Consider the following 24888-nt stretch of genomic DNA (forward strand, 5'->3'; position numbering starts at 1 on the left):
GTCTTCATGTGGCCTTCTCAGGAGGACACCAGTCATATTGGATTAAGGATCCACTCCACCCCAGTACGACCTCATCTTAAGTAATTACATCTATAACAACCTTATTTCTAAATACAGTTAAATTCTGAGGTACCAGAGGTTAGGACTTTTACATCTTTCTTCTTTTTTTTCTTTTATGGGGACAGGCACACAATTCAACCCATAACACTTGGCTAGAGTGAAAATATTCTCTTTGTTGTTTTCAGACTTATTCAACATTCCCATGCCCACCAACTGAGCTTCCCAGATAGACCGGAGGACAGAGATTTTTCTTAACAGTTGGTAGAAACTCACGGGTACCACTCTGATCTCACACATACAGGAGCCATCTGTCTCAGTAGAAGCAGCCAAATGCCACCTGTAGCTCCTTGATGACAACACTGCCTTTTAGCCACTCTTCCCATACGCAGGGTCATGCCCCCAGCTGCTTCAAGCGATAATTTTGACTCTGTCAAGGATCTAAAAGCTTTTAAAAGCTAAAGTGACATTCCCACCACACTGGGCTGCCTGGTTCAAAATGCTGCCTTCATAGACTCACTCTTAAATCAGGCTATACCACCTGTCCTTGTAGACTTCCTATCAAGAAATTTGCTGTCCCTCCAAATATCTGGCTTTTCTGAGCACCCTCCAGGCTACTGGATATGATTATGTGTGTCTGAGTCCTGGCTGTGGACAAAATTCATATTCCTTTCCAGAAAGCTCCTGAGCTTCATGCAAATCAAGACAGTGGCTATTTAATTATTTGTTCTGTTATTTGTTCCCAAGCATTTCATTCAATTCACTAATCAATACTTACTGAGCACCAAAGACATACCAGGCACTGTTCTAGATGCTGGGGAACACCGCAATGAATGAAACAGTCTCTACCCTCATGACTCTGCATCCTTAATGGAGAGGGATAAGACATCAAACAAATGAGAGAATTCCTGGGGTTCTAACTACCACAGAAAATAAACAGGATGATATGATAAAAGTGGAGAGGAATCTACTCTAAGGAGCTGTCCTGGAGGAGGTGACATCTGAGCTGCAGTTTAAAGGATGAACACAAACCAATCACAGAAAATGCCTAGGGAAGAACATTGCAGGTCAGAAAACAGTAAAAACAACGGTCTTCAGTGGTATTAAAATTGACACATTAAAGAAACTGAAAGATGGTTTAGAAGCTGTGTGGGCTTTGCCCTTCTCCAACTTCTGCCACTTACTCCATGCCTTCTGCCTTTATATTATCTATTTAACTCAATAATGCCCACATGAGTCTGGCCCAGCTCCTTCCTTGCACTTGGATGCCTGGACTTCATGCTAGTAAAACTCCCGTTCTGCCCTCCACACCCTGGGCTTGGTCAGCTGAGGACATACGTTTCACCCCCACAGAAGAATTCTGCCTCAACGGTCCTGAGTTTAATGGCCATGGTGAGTTTGAAGCAGAAAACAGAGCAGTTCATTTCCTCAACCATGTATCTGCCAGATGTCTAGGACTTTGTCCACATCCTGCAAGTAACTGGTGAGGGCTGTTTCTCAGGACTCACCCACAGCCTTGCTCATGGACTTCCCAGAAGCTCTTTTAAACAACTCAGGACAGTGGAAGCCAGTTTATGACCCAAAGACTTTAACTCATCATCTCTTGGGAAGCTACATCTAACTATGGTGACATTTACCTCTTTTTTTTTTTTTTTTAAGATTTTATTTATTTATTCACAAGAGATACACAGAGAAAGAGGTAGAGAGACAGGAAGAGGGAGAAGCAGGCTACATGCAGGGAGCCCGAAGCAGGATTCAATCCCAGGACTCTGGGATCACACCCTGAGCCGAGTCAGATGCTCAATCACTGAGCCACCCAGGCGTCCCAACATTTATTTACCTCTTCTAACACAGCTAGGGTTTTTTTTTTTTTCTTTTTTTAAAAAAGATTTTATTGGGATGCCTCAGTGGCTAAGCAGCTGAGCACTTGCCTTTGGCCCAGGGCGTAATCTTGGAATCCCAGGATCAAGTCCCACATCGGGCTCCTTGCATGGAGCCTGCTTCTCCCTCTGCCTGTGTCTCTGCCTCTCATGAATAAATAAAATCTTAAAAAAAAAAAAAAAAAAAAAAAAAGATTTTGTCAGAGAGAGCACAAGCAGGGGGAAGAGTAGGCAGAGGGAGAGGGAGAGAAGCAGGCTCCCCACTGAGCAAGGAGCCCAATGTGGGGCTTGATCCCAGGACCCTGGGATCATGATCCGAGCAGAAGGCAGATGCTTAAGCAACTCAGCCACTCAGTGCCCTACAGCTAGGTTTTTTTCTTGCTACTAAATCTTTTTATCAATTAATTACCAATAACTATATGTAAGTAACTTTTTTTTTTAAAGAGGCTTCATCGAGAGAAAAAGAGGGGCACCTGGGTGGCTCAGTGGTTGAGCATCTCCCAGGGTTCTGGGATTGAGTCCCGCATTGGGCTTCCCAAAGGGAGCCTACTTCTTCCTCTGCCTCTGTCTCTACTTCTGTGTGTCTCTTAGGAATAAATAAAATCTTAAAAGAGAGAGAGAGAGAAAGAACTGGAGGTTAAATACTGATTTGGGATAGTTGTCACAATATTTCCTGGTCCAATAAAATCTCTGGGTTTCTGTCTCTGCACATGCACAGCCCTGAGTTTCAGCCTCCTTTCCATTCCTAGGCCTGAATACAGCCTTCTGCTACAGACCTCTTGCACTACCAGACTTATGGTCCTGCTCCTGCTCAAGTCCTCGGGCTCTGGGTTTCAGTCAGTCTGGGCATCAAACTTCTATTACATCCGGTCCTGCCTGGCTATGAGGGTGCTAATGAGTAAGTCACTATCCCTCTGATTTTGTTTTGTTAGCCCAAATGATGGATATGCTTGGTGAGAAAAATACTATATATATCAATCAGGGTATTTTTGCTGTGACAGGAACCTAAGTCATACAAGTTTAAGCAAAAAGAGACACTTCGGCTTTTTTCATTGTAATTGTAAAATACAGCTTCAGCACTTCCAGCGACTCATACAATATCAGGATGGTTTCTCTCTCTTCCTCTTCCCCTCTCCTTTCACCTTCACCCCTGCTTGTCTCTGCCCTCACTCTCTCCTAAACAGACAGCTCCTGGCTTCCTTTATCCCTGCTTAGCAGCTCCTTTGAAAAAAGGTTTTTCTACCAGCATCTCTATGTCAAGTACTTTGACCAAGCTTGGATCCCACAACCATCCTTGAACCAATCACTGAGGACAAGGAAATAGAATCCTGGGACCAGCAAAGCCTGGGTCATGGGTCCACTCCTCTCTCCCAGAGCAGAAGTGGGGCTCCAACAAGCACTATGAGGGACAGTCACATATGGAACCACATGAAGTATAAAGCAGCAGATACTAGTTTGATTCACTAAATATTCATTCCATAATCTTTCAACCACCTGCTACCCTCTGCTATAAAGCCTGGAAAAGCTAAAAATACTACTTTTCAGACAGCCTTGCAGTTGTGGTGCAGGCTTATGATCTATATTCTGTCCAGAAGATGTTCCCAAGAAAAGCAGAAATGATTTATGTGAGGTGGTGGCTGGGTGCAGTCATCAGGTTCTTATAAATTAAAAAAAAAAAAAAAGAAAAAAGACAGATGCTTTGGTGCTAGATCTGGGCCAGTTGTGCCCTAGGGTTCTAGAGTCTAATAGTCTATCAGTCTAGAGTCTAGTAGTGTATGACAATAGCTTCATGATTTCTGCTAGAACCAGGGGTATGACAGTGCACATTTCTTGAGTGTCCCTGGTTCCCAGACTCTGCCATAAATTCTGAAAGTAACCTAATACCCTGTAATAATAAATTTCCTTCTTCATAAACTGGCTAGTTTGGTATAAAGTAAAACACCTTACCTGCCGCATTATGCAAAAAAGTGCTCATGGTGTCCCACCATGAGAAAGCAAATATTTGCTCCCTGAGCCCTGTTCCCTCTCCTCTAATAAAAACATTAAATGACTCAGGGCACCGCACTAGATGGCTCAGCCAGTTAAGCATCTGCCTTGGGCTCAGGTCAGGGTCCTGAGATCAAGCCATGCATGGGGCTCCTTGCTCTGCAGGAAACCTGCTTCTCCCTCTCCTTCTGCCTGCTTCTCCTTCTGCCTGCTGCTCCCTCTGCCTGTGCTTTCTTTCTGTCAAATAAATAAATAAAATCTTAAAAAAAAAAATTGAAAGATTCAGGATCCACTGTCTAGCTCTGGTCCACAAAATAAATGAAATCTTGAGCCTTTCTTATAAGTTACTGACTCCTAATAAAAACTTTATTGATTTGCAGCCCAGGTGGCTCAGTGGTTTAGCACCACCTTCAGTCCAGGGCATGATCCTGGAGACCCAGGATCCGGTCCCACCCAGGATCGGGTCCCACGTCGTGCTCCCTGCGTGGAGCCTGCTTCTCCCTCTGCCTGTGTCTCTGCCTCTCTCTTTGTGTGTCTCTCTCATGAGTAAATAAATAAAATCCTTTAAAAAAAAAAAAAAACAAGGGATCCCTGGGTGGCGCAGCAGTTTGGCACCTGCCTTTGGCCCAGGGCACGATCCTGGAGACCCGGGATCAAATCCCACGTCGGGCTCCCGGTGCATGGAGCCTGCTTCTCCCTCTGCCTATGTCTCTGCCTCTCTCTCTCTCTGTCTCTGTATGTGACTATCATAAATAAATAAAAATTTAAAAAAAAGAAAAAAAAACTTTATTGATTTGCAACTTTATTGGCTTTTGCAATGCTGATATCTGAAAGCATGACACAATCTTTGAGGTTGGAACACTCATGTGAGACAACTGCTTTTTTCCCCAAAATGAACATGGTACTGTAAATATGGTAATATTGTGGTTGCCTTCTTTTAAATATCTGTTGTACAATTCAACTGGCAAACCAGTCCTTCTAAAACCTGAACTTCCTTGCAATCCAACTTTGCGAGTAAAATGTTTTCCTTTACTGAATGCTTCTGTAGCTGTCTTCTTTTGACAACAGGCTCTGTTGCTTGCAACTAAAATTCATGATGAATACATGATGAAGGGAGGCTAACCTGTGGTGTATAGGTCTTACAGAGGGAGGGTAATGCTTTAGGAGAATATGTTGAGAGAAAAAAGAAAAAAATACAAAAACAGAAAATGTCCCTACATCATTTCATAAGGTTCTTATGATTGAATGCTACAATGCGGTATGTTATACACTACAAAACCCAATGTAAATGTACTTTTTTAAAATTTTATTTATTTATTCATGAGAGACACAGAGAGAGAGAGAGAGAGAGAGGCAAAGACATAGGCAGAGAGAGAGAAGCAGGCTCCACTCAGGGAGCCCGATGTGGGACTCAATCCTGGGACTCCAGATTCATGCCCTGTGCAGAAGGCAGGCACTCAACCACTGAGCCACCCTGGCATCCCAACCCAATGTAAATGTAAGGCAAGAGGAATATTCTTTTTTTTTGTTTTTAAGATTTTATTTATTCATGAGAGACAGAGAAATCCCTATAGGGATCCTGATGTGGGACTCGATCCTGGGACTCCAAGATCACACCCTGAGCCAAAGGCGTCTAGATGCTCAACTGCTGAGCCACCCAGGCATCCGAAGAGGAATATTCTTGACTGGTAATTACCACACTGGCAGGTAAGTCAAGGTACCTTTGTGACACAGGAAGCACCTATTTTCCATTAGCAAAACCTTCCTTGCCTTTCCTTGTTAGAGACCCCCTATGGAGACAGAACGTAAAGACTGCTAACTCTGGGATACGAACTAGGGGTGGTAGAAGGGGAGGAGGGCGGGGGGTGGGGGTGAATGGGTGACGGGCACTGGGGGTTATTCTGTATGTTAGTAAATTGAACACCAATAAAAAATAAATTAAAAAAAAATAAAAATCTTAAAAAAATAAAATACTAACGTCCAAAACTGGACGCTGATCACCAAAAAAAAAAAAAAAAAAAAAAAAAGAGACCCCCTATGAGTTCCCTAAATTGCCTACTTGAAGTCCTCCGAGACAAAGTGACCATTATTTGTAAATCAATACTACATACAGAGTTATGTGTCCATGCAATAGGCATTGACTAAACATCGCTGGCAAAAACTTCATGATCAACAGGCCAGCAACAGGCAGCAAGCACCAACAGGACAGAGGAAGTTTAAACTGGAAACCCAATTCAGTGTAGCTATCAGCTCTGGAAGATATGGGGGAGAATGGAATAAGGAGAATCAAATGTATTTGAACATTTTATTTTTATGCAAATATGACAAAATGTTAATATCTGTTATCTCTGAATTGTGAGTTTATGATAATTTTTTAATATTTTTTCTGTATTTTCAAAAATCCTCAAAAGAAGAGTCAGGCAGCCAGAGAGATTGTATGGGTTTCATGCTCTGTCTCTAACTTTATAATCTTGCCCCTTAGGAGGAAACTTTCATCAAAAATAATTTTTTTAAAAAAGCTGAATTCCAAAACTTTTAATACAGCATTATTAGAAATTTATTTAAAGTGTTAACGTGCTGGGATGCCTCGGTGGCTCAGCCGTTCAGCGTCTGCTTTTGGCTCAAGACATGATCCTGGATCCCCGGATCAGAGTCCCACATAAGGCCTTCTGAGGGGAGCCTGCTTCTCCCTCTGCCTGTGTCTCTGCCTCTCTCTCTCATTCTGTGTCTCTCATGACTAAATAAAATCTTTTAGATAGATAGATTAGATAGATAGATAGATAGATAGATAGATAGATAGATAGATAGATAGACAGATAGATTCTTAACATTTTTTGGACAGACTTCCTAAACTTTCTTGAGCTCCCTTCCCACATTCCGCTTACTAACTTATTTTCCTTAATTTTCTAAGATATTCTTCCTCTAACCAGAGGCTATCACCCCATTAACTTTTGGTTATCTATCTCCTAGAATCCTATCTAGTAATCACTGCAACTTCTACTTCTACTTTTTTCTGCTTAATCTTGAACTTCGGATTCTGGCGACATGGCAGAAATCAGAAGACTGCTACAAATACCTAGAAGTGTTGGATAAAACAGAAGACGTCTCTAAATGCACAACTAAAAAAATCAAAGGAAATTCCCAGGTGCCTGAAATGGAGACTGGAGTGCCTGTACCAAGGAATGATTTTTAGACAAGGAAATGGGCCCTCACACCTAACTCTGAGTTCCAACACCCACACAGGCAATGAACTGCCCTTGAACCCACCTGAAGTGGATAGCTGGACTGGAAACCACTGCTAAAGCCAGAATCCTCAAAGTGTGGCCACCTCAATGAAAAAGAAGGCAAAAAAGTATCCTCTACCTCAGAGAGATGACAAGGAAATGTCTTTTCCTGTGGTTGAGGTCTTGGGCTAGTGATGACCCTATGACATCTGGCAAAAGCAAATATGAGGGGGTGCCTGGGTGGCTTAGTTGGTTAAGAGTCTGCCTTCAGCTTGGGTCATGATCCTGGAGTCCTGGAACAGAGCCCCATGTTATCAGGCTCCCCGCTCAGTGAGGAGTCTGCTTCTCCCTCTGCCCCTCCCTCCTGCTACTTCTCTCTCTCTTGCTCACTGTCCCTCCCTCTTTCAAATAAATAAAATCTTAAAAAAATTTTAAAGCAAATTTGAAATTGATCTGGAGGCCACTTCTACAGCCAAGATCTTACAGAATGCTTCAGAAAAGAGATGGACTCCCAATCAAAAGCTTAGAAATGGGGATCCCTGGGTGGCGCAGCGGTTTGGCGCCTGCCTTTGGCCCAGGGCGCGATCCTGGAGACCCGGGATCAAATCCCACTCGGGCTCCCGGTGCATGGAGCCTGCTTCTCCCTCTGCCTGTGTCTCTGCCTCTCTCTCTCTCACACTGCATGCCTATCATTACTACTCAATTTAAAATAAAATTATTAAAAAAAAAAAAGCTTAGAAATGAAAAAATAAAATAAAAAATAAAAAATAAAAAAGCTTAGAAAGGCACAAGGAAATGATCCACCACGAGAGACTCAGCAGTCACAATAAACATCTCAAGGTAACAATCTAAAACAGAATATTTAAAATCATGAAAAAAATAAAAGTGGGATTTTAAACCATAAAGAGGGCAGCCTGGGTGGTTCAGTGGTTTAGCGCCACCTTCAGCCCAGGGCCTGATCCTGGAGACCCAGGATCCAGTCCCACATCAGGTTCCCTGCATGGAGCCTGCTTCTCCCTCTGCCTGTGTCTCTGCCTGTGTCTCTGCCTCTCTCCCTCTCTCTCTCTCCCTCTCTCTCTGTGTCTCTCATGAATAAATAAAATCTTTAAAAAAAAAAATAAAAAAATAAAATAAAATTAACATAAAGAAAAAAAAAAAAAACGAGACACTGGTACCAACTGAAACTACTCATTATGTGTCAGATGTGCTTACAACCCTCAACTTTTCTAAATGCATTATGTGCAATAAGCTTGCCTATATGATGTGACTGGAGCTTCCTAAAAGACCCATTCCCCGCCCCCATTTCTCATCATCATCTGTCAAGTACATGAAATGCTCAATTTAGTCACTCTTTTTGCTTAACAGTGAACTGCTTTAAAAAAAAAAAAAAAAAGGGAGAGGAGAGGAGCGCTTGGGTGGCTCAGTTGGTTAAGTGTCTGCCTTCAATCTGGGTCATGATCCCAGGGTCCTGCGATGGATCCTGACATTGGGCTTCCTGCTTCACCGGGAGCCTGCTTCTCCCTCTCCTCCCCTTTCATGTTCTCTCTCACTATCTGTATCTCTCAAATAAATAAATAAAATCTAAAAAAAAAAAAAGTTACCTTAAAGGTCAATATATTCATACATTTACATCCATTAATGTCTACATCTAAAATTATTCACTTATTTAGCTTTCCACCATGAGGGAATGGAATACAGATACTGTTAAATTTGGAAGAGAGAATTCAAGTAAGCAACTCAGAATAAGGTCACTAGGTACCCAAAGAACAATGAGAAAACACGAGGTATCTGAAAAGAGATGGAATGAATATAAGAACATAAAAACTCAGGCAGCCCAGGTGGCTCAGGAGTTCAGCACCGCTTTCAGCCCAGAGCGCTCCCTGTGTGGAGCCTGCTTCTCCCTCTGCCTGTGTCTCTGTCTCTGCCTCTCTCTCTGTGTATGTGTGTGTGTCTCTCTCATGAATAAATAAACACAAATAAAATAAAATCTTTAAAAAAAAAAAAAAGAATCTTGGGATCCCTGGGTGGCACAGCGGTTTAGCGCCTGCCTTTGGCCCAGGGCGCGATCCTGGAGACCCGGGATCGAATCCCACGTCGGGCTCCCAGTGCATGGAGCCTGCTTCTCCCTCTGCCTGTGTCTCTGCTTCTCTCTCTCTCTGTGTGACTATCATAAATAAATAAATAAATAAATAAATAAATAAATAAATAAACAAACAAACCTACATTTCCTATTTCTTTTAAAAAAAAAAAAGAATCTTTTAAAATCTTTAAAAAAAGAATTTTTTTTCATCCAGCCAGTGTGGAAGTTTGTTGACAATAAAACCATTTTCACAACAACTTCCAGTCACTGTCCAATCTAAATGGCTTTTTCAGAAAAATGACTACTAGAGAAACTCTTGGGCAAACTCAATAGAAGAGATACTTTCTCAGACTCTGGGCATCCCAGAGGAAAAACAGAGCCATGTCAACTTGTTCCTGTTTTGAGACAAATTTGCTCCCACTCTACAAAATCTCACCCAATAAACAGAGTATTTCTAGCTGAACCATGGATATTTGGAGCCAAACACTGGGAACCTTAAAAAAAAAAAAAAAGGAACTAAAAATGAACACTGGGAACCTTAAAAAAAAAAAAGGAACTAAAAATGAAAATTCCATACAATAAATTAGTTGCTTTGTATCCCAGCATCAAGAAGTTCTACTACTCTAACCTTAACTATCAACATATACAAGATTTTAATACCATGTAAATACTGCTCTGATTGGGAAGGGGGTCCTTGCAAAAGTTACATTTCTAATTGTAAGCAAAGGAATTCTGTATTTCAATAGCACAAGACCAAACACTAAGGCCCAGAGTAAAATAGGACCAGGTAAAGCAAAAATAAAACAGGGGCACCTGGCTGGCTCAGTCAGGAGAGCATATGATTCTACATCTTGAGGTCAGGAGTTTATGCCCCATGGTAGGTATAGGGATTACTAAAAAAAAAAAAAAAAAAAAAAAAAAAAAAACGGATTAAAAGAAATTTAAAAATTAAAGAAAAACAAAACAATGGATTGAAATTTAAATTTGTCTTCTTGCCCCAATGGGCTCATTGCTGTTGGGTCATTTGTAAAGGTGAAATTGTCATAAATATTTCTGGCCTTAGGGTTTTTTTAGATGACAGCAATTCCTGTTAAAAACAAAATTAATGTGGGACACCCAGGTTGCTCAGTGGTCAGCCTTTGGCTCAGGGCGTGATCCCATGGTCCCAGGATCGAGTCCCACATCAGGCTCCCTGCATGGAGTCTGCTTTTCCCTCTGCCTGTCTCTGACTCTCTCTCTGTGTCTCTCATGAATAAATAAATAAAATTTAAAAAAAAAAAAAAAAAGGAAAAGAATCTAGTGCCAGAATACATAAAGAATGCTTACAACTTGGAGTACTTGGGTGGCTCAGTCGGTTAAGCATCTGCCTTCAGCTCAGGTCATGATCCCAGGATCCTGGGATCAAGCTCCACATCAGGTTCTTTGCTTAGCATGGAGCCTGCTTCTCCCTCTCTCTCAAATAAATAAAATCTTTAAAAAATGCAAATCAAAACCATAATGAAATACCACTTAATGCCCACTATAGCATGACTATAATCAAAAAAATAAGGAACAAATGTTGGCAAAGATGCGGAGAAATTAGAACCTTCGTACATTGCTGGTGGGAATGTAAAATGATGCACCCTTTTTGGAAAGTAGTCTGGCAATTCCTTAAAGAATAAACTTAAGAATTACTAAATGATCCAGAAATTTCACTCTTGCTATATACCCCCAAGAAATTAAAAGCATTATGTCCACACAAAAATTATACAAATGTTCAGAGTAGCATTACTCATTACACCCAAAAAGTGAAAACAACTTGTGTCCATCAACTGATGAATAAAGGTGATACACCCGTAAAATAGAATATTATTAATAGAAAAGGCATAAAAAATATTCCACAACACAGATGAACTTTGAAACATTATACTAAGTAAAACAAGACAATTACAAAGAACCACATATTGTATGATTCCATACATATGAAACGTCCAGGATAAATCCACTGACACAGAAAGTAAATATATTATTAGTAGTTGCCTAGGGCTCATTCATCTTTATGCCTCTGAGAAAGTCTGTTTCCAGTTTATTTGTCAGGGTATTGGAGGGAAATGGGAAACAACTACTAACGGGTACATGGTTTCTTTTGGGGTGATAAAAAAAGTTCTAGAGTTTGATAGTGGTAATCATTGCTTAGCTCTGTGAATATACTTAAAATCACTGAATTATATACTATAATTGGACGAATTGGGTAGTACAGGATTTTTATCTCAATAAAGCTACTATTTGGGATCCCTGGGTGGTGCAGCGGTTTAGCGCCTGCCTTTGGCCCAGGGTGCGATCCTGGAGAACTGGGATCGAATCCCACGTCGGGCTCCCGGTACATGGAGCCTGCTTCTCCCTCTGCCTGTGTCTCTACCTCTCTCTCTCTCTCTCTCTCTGTATGACTATCATAAATAAATAAAAAATAAATAAATAAATAAATAAATAAATAAATAAATAAATAAATAAATAAATAAATAAATCTACTATTTTAAGCTTTTACGGTAGAATTTAATTTCCAGAAGGAATTAAAAAGTAGAAGGGTAAGGATGCCTGTGTGGCTCAGGTCATGATTCAGGGTCCTGGGACAGAGTCCAGCATCGGGCTTTTGCTCAGCAGGGAGCCTGCTTCTCCCTCTGCTTGCAGCTCCTCCTGCTTGTGCTTTCTCTCTCTGACAAATAAAGAAATAAAATATTTTTTAAAAAAGTGGAAAACCGTACATTAATTAAGGACTAGTAAGGAAAAGCATAGTGTTAGCAGAAGTATTTCATTCAGATGGAAGTCAAATTGATTTCCTACACCTAACATACTACATTATAAAAGAATGAGGGGAATGCATACATTACATGGAAATCAAAGACAACAGGAGAGAGAATTTGAGTCAATACATTAGAAGAGTTATCAGAACAGGCTGATAACTATTAACCTCACTATTTAAAATTTCTTAGATCAATCCAAGACATCATATTCTTGATTTAGTCTACTTAGGTTTCCAGGTATACCAAAAAGCAGGTAAAATAAGGTTGTTGATACTACATTATTAATGGCTATAATTAGCCTTTTTTTTTTTTTTTTTTTATTCATGAGAGACACACAGAGAGAAAGAGGTAGAGACACAGGCAGAGGGAGAAACAGGCTCCATGCATGGAGCCCGATGCGGGACTCGATTCCAGGACCCCAGGATCATGCCTTGGGCCGAAGGCAGGTGCTAAACCTGATGAGCCACCCAGGAATCCCTATAATTAGCCATTTTTAACTAAAAATCATCCTGTATAATTATGACTCATAAGCACAAACTAGCATTAGCACTGTTTCTATCAAACATTTAACCAAGGAACTCCAAGAATTAGCCAGCTATTATCTGGTTAACCTCAACTACTTTCAAAAACACAAATGTATTTCTCTGTCAAACAAGTTCCAGAAACATTGTTGGTGCCGAGTGTGGTTTTGTGGAAAGACTTTACACAATCATGAGCAGGGATGCCTAGGTGACTCAGGCTTAGATTAAGCATCTGCCTTGGGCTCAAGTCAGGATCCCAGGGTCCTGGGATCAAGCCCCATGGCTCAGCAGGGAGCCTCTTCTCCCTCTCCCTCCTGCACCTGCTCTCTCTCTCTCAAATAAATAAAATCTTAAAAAAAAAAAACAAAACATGAGCAAAAATAGTGTTTATATATATATATATATCATCTGTCAGATCAATTCAGTAACAGTTCCCCCCATTTCCTTTGAGAGGAATACTTCAATAATCACACCTCGAGGGATCAGGCCACAGACAAGATGGACCTCTATGTAGGTCATCAATGTCATAATATAGACCACTGGTGAGGAAAAATCATTTGTTGGCTATTGTCCACAATGCCCATTTTCTTTAAATAAGAACAAGTTCACTGATAAAAATCTCCTTAATGCCTCCAATGATGACAAGCACAGATGAGGGGGACAGGCAATTTATGAAGTGGGGAGCCTAGAGGTAACAAGTTTCATAACAGCCCCTTTCCAGTCTTTTTGATGTCATTTACCTTGATTTCCGTGGAAATTCACATGTATCTGTAAAAGAATCTATTCCTACTTTGAAATTTTAAGACTGCTCTTTTTTTTGAGAAAAGACCACTACCAGGGGAAGGGGCAGAGGAGCCCACTTCCCCCTCAGAGAGGAGCCTGAGACCAGCTCCTGGGACCAAGACCTGAGCTGAAGGCAGACGCTTAACCAACTGAGCCACCCAGGTGTCCCTTTTAAGACTGCTCTTGACCACAACATCACACATAATCCCATCTTTTTACATTTACTTAAACGCCACATCAGAAAATTTACATTTGAAGGGAAGTCACGTATTTACAAGTAATATGTAACGTGTTCAACTAACCTCAACAGAAATGAGTATTGTTATCATTTATCATTTAAAGGGTACCTACCAGAAGCACAGGTAATTTTCAGGCTAGTGGATTTTTACTAAACGCTCATTTCAGTTCTTTGAACAAGTATACCTAAGTCTGTATATTTTTGTACTTCGAACAAAACACAGGTAGAGAAATAGGCTGTAGATTATTGTTTTGTTGGGGCTTTCTAAAAATATCAGATGGCAACAGAGAGTTTAACTCCACAGGATGGTTTACCAGCAAGCAGGTTGGTGATCCGAAGAAGCCGGCCATAAAATACGCGCAAAATAAGGCTCTTTGAAAATAACTGTGTATATACGGACTAGATGGGAGGGCAGAACACAACAGCCATCAGCAACAAAACGGACTCTGGTCCTCGCTGTGTCAACAGGAGCGGGGCCAGCGCTCCGCCCCGGCGCTCCAGGGGCGTGGAACGGGGGGCGGGGGGGGGCGAGGCACGACCCCATCCCGAAGCGCTCCGCGGGGCCGCCGCAGCCGCGGACCTCCTCCGGGACCAGGCGCGGTCCTCGGGCCGGACGAACCGCCGCCAGAACTCTCCTGCTGCCAGCCTAGGCGCTGGAGTGGACCTTCCCCGCTGAACTTCCCTGCAGTTACCTCGGCATTCTTAAGCCCCGCTACTGCCAGCCTGCCGGGCGACGCCACCGAAACCCACGGCGGCCCCGGGCCCCGAGCCCAAGCGCCCTCCGGGCCGGAGCGCCCGGGGAAGCGCGGCCGGGAGGCGCCCCCTCGGGCGGCTTACCGAGCAGCGAGCCTACGAAGATGACGACCTGCACGGCGGTGGTGAACTGGCGGTACAGCTGCGCCTCGCCGGACTCCCCGAGCGCGCTGCGGTTGGCGCCCGCAGCCTCGGCGCCCGACGCGTTGCGCGGCTCGCTGGCGATCCGGGAGACCCAGCTGCCGTTGTGCCCCATGGCGAGGCAGGGGTTCCGGCTCCTCGTCGCCCGCCCACCGCCGAGCCCGCCTGGGTCGCTCCCGCGCCGGCTGGAGTCCGGGAGAAGCCGGGGCACCGCGGGTCCCCTCACGTCTCCACATCGCCTGCCCCCGCGCCCAGCCGGCGAGGAGCGAGGGGCGCGAGGCTGCGCCCCGGGCCGGCTCCCACCCGGGTCCCCGTCAGCAGCCCCATGGAGGCTGCACGGGCTGAGCCGCCGCGCCGCGCCCGACCCTCCTCCCGGCTAGTCAGCGCCGCCAAGCCCACTCCGCAGCGATGGAAACGCCGGAGGCACCGGACAGTCGCGGAGGGCGCGCCCCGCTCCCGCCGCCCTCAGCCTCTCCTCCTGCCACCCCTCGCCTCAGAAGGAGGGGGACATCTGGCCGAGGCCGCTGGCCAATCCCGTGCTTGCTTCGAGGGGCTGGAGGGCGCTGCGAAGCCGGTGAAATGCGCGAGCCAAGCGACCGGGGCTCCGAGGGGACCCCGGCGTCCCCGACGGCACCCACACCTGGTCGGAACAGCCTCGCCCTCTGCGCCCGGCCGTCCCCCAGGACGCCGCCGCCGTCTACTCCCGCCCAGCCCCTCGTCCCGGGCTCCGACCTCCCGCCCCGGGGTCAGCGGCAGGGACCCCGTTCTGGAGCCCCCTCGCCTCTGCACGGCCAAGCGCCCGCTTTCCTGGCCCTGCTCCCGCCTTGGCCGGCGGGAGCGACGCTGGCGGCCGCGCGGGGACAGGGGAGGACGCCCCCGGAGGGGCAGGGCACGGTCTGCGCACCGGCGGACTCCCAGCGCGCTCCAGGGGCAGGGGAGGGCGCGCTGCCCGCGGAGGGGGGGGGGGGCGGTCACGTGACGCGCGCGGCTCCGCCCCTCACGCCGAGGGGGCCGCGGGGAGGGCGCCATTTTGGCCCTTCTGGGCGTGCCTTTCTCGGCTGGAGCGTGGGAGGCGCCGAGGATCCTGGTTTGGCGGCGCTGGATGTGTGCGAGGTGCTTCCTGGGTTTCACTTTATTTGTTCCTGTGGTTACTGCCCCTTATTTCTTCAGCGGAGAGAGGCTGCCTGAAAGGCTTGTAATTCCACTGCGCTGTCACCTGCGGCGGGGCTCCCAGTCCTAGGCTGCTCAGTGACGCCTTGGGTGTAGCTGAAGATGAAAGATAACATTGACGACGCTGGTGCATGGTTCCCTGGATGTTTTTACGGAGTAACCTTTTTTTTTTTTTTTTTTTTAAGATTTTACGTGTTTGATAAAGAGGAAGCGGCAGGTAGAGGGAGAAGCGGACTCCCCGCTGAGCAGGGAGCCGGGGGCGGGACTCCATCCCAGGACCCCGGGATCGTGACCTGAGCTGAAGGCCGATGTTTGACCCACCGAGCCACCAGGTGCTCCAGGAGTCTCCTATCTATAAAGGTATACAGTATAGCCCAAGTCTGGTGGAATCCAAGGAAAGAATAGTTGGAGAGGGAGCTACTACTTCCTGCGACACGGTGCAAAAAGTCGGGAAGCTGGGATAACCAAGTGACCAAGAAATGGTAAAAGTGGGACTCCTGGGTGGCTCAGCGGTTGAGCGTCTGCCTTCGGCTCAGGTCGTGATCCCGGGATTCTGGATCGAGACCCACGTGGGGCCCCTGCACGGAGCCTGCTTCTCCCTCTGCATGTCTCTGCCCCCCTCTCTGTATCTCTCATGAATAAATAAATCTTAGAAAAAAGAAAGAAAGAAAGAAATGGTAAGAGTAGCTGAGTAGTAAAGCCGAGTGAATGTGTACTTCTGGAGAAAAGGAGAAACAAGATAGGAAAAGATGACTAAAGATTTGCTGTTTTGAAACTTTGGAAACTGGTTTCTTCTAATTGGGGAAGGACTTGAGAGAGAGCATTAACATACCGACTGATAGCATTAGGTCCCAAATTACTGACTTTATTGATTAGAATCACAGAATTTCTTGGGGCACCTGGCTGGCTCAGTCAGCAAAGCATGGAACTCTTGGATCTTGGGGTTGTCAGTTTCAGCTGGTTGCGGAGATTACTTTAAAAAATAATTACCGGGGATCCCTGGGTGGCTCAGCGGTTTCGCGTCTGCCTTTGGCCCAGGGCGCGATCCTGGAGACCCGGGATCGAATCCCACGTCGGGCTCCCGGCATGGGCCTGCTTATCCCTCCTCCTGTGTCTCTGCCTCTCTCTCTCTCTCTATGTCTATCATGAATAAATAAATCTTAAAGAAAAATAAAAATAGAAAAAAAAATAATTACCGAACTTCTTGATGATCACAAGGCTGATCCTGCTTCATTTCACTGTACAAGACATGAAGTTTTTTTAAAGACCAAAAAAGTCCTCCGTGGCTTGCACATGATTGGGTTCTCATAATATCTGCAGGTAATAATCGTCCATGTAAGCAGTTACTTTAAACATTTCAGAGGCCTTAAAAAGAGGAGAGGCACAAATGTAGTTTTGGAATGTTGGTGATGTTGGGATCCAGAGCCCACGGCCAAGAAAGAATTTTTAAGAGGTCTTTGGTGCAAAAAGGTGGTTTTGCTAAAGCATGGAAACAGGACCTGTGGGCTGCTGGCCCCAGATTATGAGGAGCGACTCATCTAGTACTTTGTGGTGGGGGGAAGTAAACGGAAGTTCCAAAAGGATTTTCTTACGCTAAAGAAGACTCACACAATACAAAGGCCTTGCTACAGTCAAACCAAAGTTGCTTTTCTCTTTAGCTTGCCATCAGCGTTAAGGAATGTTATACTTGGGCGGGCCGGTGGCGCAGCGGCTTAGCGCCACCTGCAGCCTGAAGTGTGATCCTGGAGACCTGGGATCGAGTCCCATGTCGAGCTCCCTGCATGGAACTTGCTTCTCCTTCTGCCTGTGTCTCTGCCTCTCTTTCTCTCTGTGTCTCTCATGAATAGATAAATAAAATCTTAAAAAAAAAAAATAAGGAATGTTATACTCTCCTGCCTCAAGGATTTGTCAATGGGCTGCAGGTTATAAGGACATTTAATATTTATCTACATTTCTTTTTGCCTTTGTTTCCCACATTAAAATTACTGATCAATTGAATTTTTTTAAAGCCGTTTCCAGTATTGAGTATTAAAATTCGTTCTTAGAGTCCAAACATGTTGTTCTTCAAGCCCCCTTGCACTATAATCATTACAAGACAAAATGTAATAGTCATTCAGCAACATCCAGCACATTCCTTTAGGAAAGGGTAAGGAAGAATGTGTAAATGAGTTGTTTAGTAGCAGTTGTAAAAATACATCTTTACCTGTCACTCTCTATTCAAAACTGCTAAGAGTTGGGATAAAGATGTAGGATAGAGTCACTTTTGTAGATGGAAAGATTTCAATAAAGCAAGAAAACTTGGAGCACCTGGATTGCTCAGTGGTTGAGCGTCTGCCTTTGGCTCAGGGCATGATCCTGGAGTCCCGGGACTTCCAAATCGAGCTCCCTACATGGAGCCTACTCCTCCCTCTGCTTATGTTTCTGCCTCTCTCTGTGTGTGTCTCTCATGAATAAATAAATAAAATCTTTGAAGGAAGAAAAAAGAAAAAGCAAGAAAACTCTCATTTTTTTAATTCTGAGAAGATACCGGTAAATTTTCTACAGCCCCTAAATTGATACTATAACTAACCTGAGTTAGCTCCTTGGTGAGTCACAGATAGGAACTACACCAAGTGAGTTGCCACACAACGGAAACGTATTTGCAGCAAATTAGGAAATCATGGGGAATAACTAACTTCCAAAGCCAGGACTCCTGGAGCAAGGAAGAATGGTTCCTTTTATCTAGGGTTATGATGAATATTTAGATGAGAGCAGTGGGTGTAAGATCTCGCAAGCACTTTAAGTAAACACACCTATGCATACTTTGTATGTTATGTAACAAGGCTTCTGCTCCTCACTGGGTTAGTATTATGAGGTAAGGGTAACTGTTGGTCACTCTGTGGATCCTATCATGGTGCATTTGCACAGGAATGAGTCAACGGTTAAGCTCAAACTCAAACTTTATTGCTTGAGGGATAGTTTTGGTTTTCATCACAGGATGCTATGCACGTAGAGTCTTGCCTGAGTTAAGAGGTAACTTGGGAAGAACTTGAGGAAAACTGTAGGACAAGGCTGGTGGGTACAAGCAGGTGAGCAGTAAAGGTGAGGTCTTGGAATCTACCTGATGACAGTGTTAGTGTATAGGATTAGTTGAGTCAGGAATTAACTTGAAGGGTGCCTGAGTGGCTCAGTTGATCGAGCATGCAACTCTCAGTTGCAGCTCAGGTCATGATCTCAGGATCCTGAGGTTGGGCTCTGCACTCAGCGAGGAGCCTGCTTGTTCCTCTCTCTCTGCTCCTCTCTCTCTAAAAAATAAATAATCTTAAAAAAAAAAAAGAAAAAGGAGCTAGCTTGGGACACCTGGCTGTCTCAATCGATGGAGCACGTGGAGCAAGCATTACAACTTGACGTTGTAAATTGGAGCCTAACGTTGGGTATAGATGATGAGGTAGAAGAAGGTAAACTGAGGACAAAGCACAAGCTGACACCCAACAACCACCCCCACTCCTAATTCTCTGGTGGAATAAGTGTGACATTCCTCCAGGAAACTCCCGTCTTAATGTTAATACTTTGCTAGAGGAAAAACCAACAGCTTGACAATAGCCAGGCGTCCAATAACCTGAGAGTCTTTAGCATATGAAAGTCCTTTTGAAAAAAAAAAAAAAAAAAAAGAAAGTCCTTTTGGACACCTTCCTTTTTCCTTACCTCCCCTAACATCCAAGTATATAATCAGCCATTCTTCATAGCCCCAGTGCAGTAACTCTTTCTGCCCGTGGATCCTGCACTTCTGCTTTAATAAAATCACCTTTTTGCACCAAAGACATCTCAAGAATTCCTTCTTGGCCGTTGGCTCTGGACCTCACCAACATTCCAAAACTACATCATAGAGATGACTTAAAAACAAAATCTTTAAAAAAAAATCTGGGCAGCCTGGCTGGCTCAGCGGTTTAGCACTGCTGTCAGCCCAAGGCCTGATCCTGGAGACCCAGGATCGAGTCCCACGTCAGGCTCCCTGCGTGGAGCCTGCTTCTCCCCCTGCCTATGTCTCTGCCTCTCTCTCTCTCTCTCTCTCTCTCTCTCTGTCTCTCTCTGTCTCTCATGAATAAATAAAGAAAATCTTTTAAGAAAATAAAAAAAAAAAGAATCTGCTGAGGTCACTATGATTCCCAGACTTGAGGATAGATTGCATCGTGAAAATATAAGACCAAGGACAGGAAGAGAGTAGCATGGCTCTTATGGCTGTGTGCTATGTGAAGTTTTCACCGAGTACAGGAGAATTTAAGATTGATATGAGATCAGATATGATTTAAATATATGTTAAGTGTCTATGGTAGTGTTATTTATTCTTATCTGGGCATTGCAAACTTAGTGGCCTAAACAACAGCTATCATTTAATTTGCTCACAGATACGCAATTTGGTCAAACATCAATGGGACAGGGATGCCTGGATGGCTCAATGGTTAAACGTCTGCCTTTGGCTCACAGCATGATGCTGGAGTCCCAGGATCCAGTCCCACATTGAGCACCCTGCATGGAGCCTGCTTCTCCTTCTGCCTATGTCTCTGTCTCTCCCTGTGTGTCTCTCATGAATAAATAAATAAGTCTTTAGGGGAAAAAAAAAGGATAAATGGGACACCTTGTCTGCACCACATGACATCAGCTGGGGCAGCTCAAAAATCAAGTCCAGAGTCTGAAATCTGAAGGCTTGCTCTTTCACATATCTGGCAGTTAATGCTACTAGCTGTTTGAACTTCAGCTGGAACTGAGCTGGAATACCTATAGGTGGTCCCTCCATGTGGCCACTTGGCTTCCTCACTGCCTGGCAGCTATGTTCCCAAAGTGAGCACTCCAAGAGAATTCCAAGAGGACAAGGTGTAGCTGGGGTGGTGGGGTACAAGAGCACCTGGCTCCAGGGATCCCGAACAAACCAGGTTTGGCCACTTGGCCACAGACCAAATCCGAAGGCAGAGAAATGAATGGTGATGAAACAAAAATGGAATTTATTTCAGTGAGGTGAACATTATGTTTGTGCTGCAGGTGGACAGTGGAGTTCAGGTCAATCGTTGTCTTAAAATCAGTCACAGACGAGGTCATGCTGGCTCAGGGCAGATCCTATTGGATGCTCTGCCCTTAGGGTCTTTTGCCTGAGTTAAGAAATAAGCTAGAAAAGATAACTCATTTAGAAAGTTTGAAGTCAACACGTGGGTAGTTCCTCTTTCAAATGCAGAAATTGCCTAAATCTCAGAAGTCACAAAGCATCATTTCAACTATTTGTTGAAACAGTAAAAAAAAATTTTAAAAAAACCACATTTATGGAGAAAGGACACAGACTATACTTAATGGGAAAAGTATCAGTTATATTGTAAGAAGAGCATGTGGGATGAGAGATGTTATAGTCATTTAAGAAAAAATATAATATGCTATAATGCCTATTTTACTTTTGTCCAAAAGAAAAAAATCTTCAAGAGGTCCCATTTTAGATTTTTTTTTTTTCTGGAATTGAACCTGAGGAGGCAAAACAAACAAAAAACAAATTAATTGGAGTCTGCTCCAATTACTTACCATGTACAGGTGTTAAATGTGTTTATGAGCTGGTTAATATTAATAATCAGGTACACAGCCATAGCTGAAGGCAGGTGGTAGCCACATTTATGTCCTAGCTCATTTTTACCCCTAAATTTGTAGAACTACAGTACAATCAGGTAATGATGATGCAGGCTGGCTCAGTCTGAGGACCCAGAGGGTGTACTGCAGGACCAGCCAGGTTTCCTGAAGGATGGAAATCAAACACGAGCGGAGAGGAAGTGAGAGCAGAGTTTGTTGAAGATTTATGTATATATAGAGAGAAGATCAGATCGAATTTCTGGAGACTCAGAAAAGAAAGGAGAGAGACTCCTATCTTTGCTTGAGGTCTTTTTTTTTTTTCTTTTTTTTAATTAAGGATAATGTTCTGCTGTATGTATTCTCCCAGCCATGCAGGCACTGGGTAAAACAAAGACGAGTGCTCAAGTGTCTTCCATAAGTCGCTTATGCCATGGAGCTAGGGGTCTTGGCATCAAGGTGTGGAGAGTCAGTGAACTTGGAAAACTTTGAAGATGACCTCACCCAGTCACCTTAGATGCTGTCTATTGTGCGGGAAGACTCCAAAGTAATCCTTAACTCCTTGACCTTTACAAGGAGGACATACAGTAAGGCATGTGTGAGGTGGGGTGCAGGTCCTAGCAAGAATAGAGGCAGCAAGGGGCACTTGGGTGGTGCAGTCTGTTGGATGTCTGACTCTTGCTTTCAGCTCAGGCACCGTGTTATGTGAGGCTGATTAGAATTCTCCCTCTCACTCTCTACCCTCCCCCTCATGGTCGGTCTCTCTCTCTCTCTCTCTAATAAATAAATCTAAAACAAAAAAGAAAAGAAAAGAGTAGAGATAGCCAAAAAAACAAATCCAATCTTTTATAGGGTCCTTCAATTTCCCTTTCTCAATGGGAAATGGAGTAGAAATTAAGTAACCTCTGGCTCTTAGAAAATGCTGTTACATGTAAGATTCCTCTCCCGTCATGAATTATATAAGAAGGCATTCTCCCAATTTAAAAACACCTGTGTTCTTGGGGATCCCTGGGTGGCTCAGCGGTTTAGCGCCTGACTTTGGCCCAGGGCGTGATTTTGAAGTCCCAGGATCAAGTCCTGCATCAGGCTCCCTGCATGGAGTCTGCTTCTCCCTCTGCCTGTGTCTCTGCTTCTCTCTCCCTCTCTCTGTGTATCTCATGGATAAATAAATAAAATCTTTAAAGGAAAAAAAATTTAAAAATAAAAAATAAAAACACCTGTGTTCCCAAACTATTTAAATCATTTTTTTAGCACTCAGGGGCCATTTTCCTATTGAAATAATAAACATGATGATAGAGTTCTCAGAGTGGAAGACAAAGGAGTGAGAGGCTCTGGGGATTAAGGAACCCCAGCAAGGTCCTACTTAGTCTTTAGGTCTACCTCCTTCAGTCTCCACAGTGTTTATAAGAGCTACTCTTCTTAAGCCAGTAATTCACCCATTTAACAACTGTTAAAACCTTTGTGCTGGGAAGGTAGGAATACAGTAGTGTGGAATAGAACAGATTCTCAAAGCTTTCTCCAATTCACCTGGTCTTAATCATATACCAACTAGGATTTGCTTAGGGATTTTGCTTATTGTAACCATGGGAAAATCGATATGATATTTAATTTAACGTGTCAACTTGACTAAGCCACTTGGGTTGCTCAGATATTTGGGCAAATACCATTCGGGTTTTTCTACGAAGGTATTTTTGGATGAGATTAACATTTGAATCTGAAGACAGAGTAAAGAAGATTCCCTTTCTTGCCGTGGGCAGGTCTCATCCAATTAAATTCTGACTAAAACAAAAAGGTAATAGGTAATTTTTAAGAGCCTATTATCTTCTCTGTGTTTTTCTCTTATACTGCTGTGGTATAGTGACAGACAAAATTTGCATATAGGTACTAATAATAGCAAGTCTTTCAATATTTATAGACTATAATAGGATTCATCTTATGTTCAAAAGGAGTCCCAGATTCCAACTTTCTTGGGCATTTATTAAAGAGCAGGAGGGGACTTGGGTAGGGAGAAGAAGAAATGGAATAGGATTTAGGATAATTGCAAAGCCGAAGGTAAGGGGAAGTGAAGAGGAAGCCTGTGGTGTTTATTTCTCCCTTCTTTCCCTTCTTCATTGAGGGCCTCCTCCTTCTTCCTGTCCCCTACACCACACCCTCACATGTGTCTGTGTGGCCTCTTGAGTATTTTGCGTTGGTAAGCCCAAGCAGCAGCATGTTGAGGGAAGATGGGTCCTTATGGTCCCTGGCTACCTATCTGAAACAAGTGGTTCTATTTCCAAATGGTTATATCTAGGCCTATATAAGACACCAATAATGCAGATTTTTTTTTTATTTTTTAATTTATTTATGATAGTCACAGAGAGAGAGAGAGAGAGAGGCAGAGACATTGGCAGAGGGAGAAGCAGGCTCCATGCACCGGGAGCCCGACGTGGGATTTGATCCTGGGTCTCCAGGATCGCGCCTTGGGCCAAAGGCAGGCACCAAACCGCTGCGCCACCCAGGGATCCCAATAATGAAGATTTATTATGTGTATTATTAGCATTCAACAAAATCTTGTTCTCTTTTTCCAAATACACAGACTATTTTTCTCTGCTGCCCTTGCAAGTGGGCAGGGTCATGTGACTATTATGACTAACAATATGTGGGCAAAAGTGACAAATCATTTCTGGGCTGTGGCAGTGTAAAGCTGTTTGCAATTCTCAAGTCTCTGCTGCCCTATCAGTGCCATAGGGAAGGTGCCTTGGGTTGAACTGGAAGAGCTAAAACATGGGCTCTGAAGTAGACCGTGTTTCTGCGTCACCATAGAAGACTGGGTAGGAAGAGGGAAGGGAGGGAAATCCTGGTGAGCCACCCAGACCTACAACAAATTTTGTATGAGCAAGAAATAAACCTTGATTGTACTAAACAACCAAGATTTTTGGAGCTGCTCATTATCACAGCATAAATGAGACTATCCTGCCAGATATAATTATGAAAACTGGGGCCTGTGTATTTAAGAAAGCACAGACTTCTGCTTGATTCAGCAGCACATACACTAAAATTGGACTGATACAGAAAAGATTAGCAGGGCTCCTGCACAAGGATGACACACAAATTCGTGAAGCACCCCATATTTAAAAAACAAAAACAAAAACACAGACTTTATTTTATTTCTGGGGAATGGAAGGTATTGAGTCAAGATTTTTTTTTTAACATTTTATTTATTTATTTGACAGAACAAAAGCAGGGGAAGCAGCCAGCAGAAGGAGAGGGAGAAGCAGACTCCCCGCTGAGCAAGGAGCCCTAGGATCATGACCCTGAGCTGAAGGCAGACACTTAACCTACTGAGCCACCCAGGCACCCCGAGTCAAGACTTTAAAAATCTTTATGTATATTGGTAGTGGCAATAAGAATATCCTAGATCCTAGTGAAATAAAATGGTGGCCGATAATAAAACCTCTGGGTATCTTTGAATTGAACCATTGGTTTTTTTCATCTCCAAAAATATACTGGCCTCTGATAAATTTATGTAATTTAAATGGCTTTTTTGGAGAGTACTTAAGCTTACTATAATCGATAACCTATTTCTTATTCCCTGGAAACCAGAGTGTCTCTTTTTTTTTTTTAATTTTTTTTTTTTTATTTATTTATGATAGTCACAGAGAGAGAGAGAGAGGCAGAGACACAGGCAGAGGGAGAAGCAGGCTCCATGCACCGGG

General features: G+C 43.8%; 1 protein-coding gene, 1 long non-coding RNA gene and 1 other non-coding gene across 5 annotated transcripts in view; 2 read left to right on the plus strand and 1 right to left on the minus strand.

Moving 5' to 3' along the window:
• GPR176 (G protein-coupled receptor 176) overlaps positions 1-15372 on the minus strand; it is a 130416-nt gene extending 115044 nt beyond the window's left edge. The window contains exon 1 of one of the 3 annotated variants that reach the window (XM_038580021.1): positions 14387-15372. In XM_038580021.1, coding sequence (XP_038435949.1) covers positions 14387-14679 — 293 coding nt within the window. In that variant the 5' untranslated portion in view covers positions 14680-15372. The remainder of the gene's footprint in view (positions 1-14386) is intronic. The other 2 variants (XM_038580022.1, XM_038580023.1) reach the window with 2 other exon arrangements.
• An 80-nt stretch (positions 15373-15452) lies between these two features.
• LOC111093307 lies at positions 15453-24780 on the plus strand. Its single transcript, XR_005381503.1, has 3 exons — positions 15453-15556; positions 15799-15973; positions 24406-24780. It is a non-coding gene; the product is annotated as an uncharacterized LOC111093307 (long non-coding RNA).
• LOC119866966 lies at positions 24201-24307 on the plus strand. The gene has a single exon (XR_005381917.1). It is a non-coding gene; the product is annotated as a U6 spliceosomal RNA (small nuclear RNA).
• Positions 24781-24888: the final 108 nt, after the last annotated feature.

This window comes from Canis lupus, chromosome 30 (genome assembly GCF_011100685.1).
Source record: "Canis lupus familiaris isolate Mischka breed German Shepherd chromosome 30, alternate assembly UU_Cfam_GSD_1.0, whole genome shotgun sequence".
NCBI lineage: Eukaryota > Metazoa > Chordata > Mammalia > Carnivora > Canidae > Canis > Canis lupus.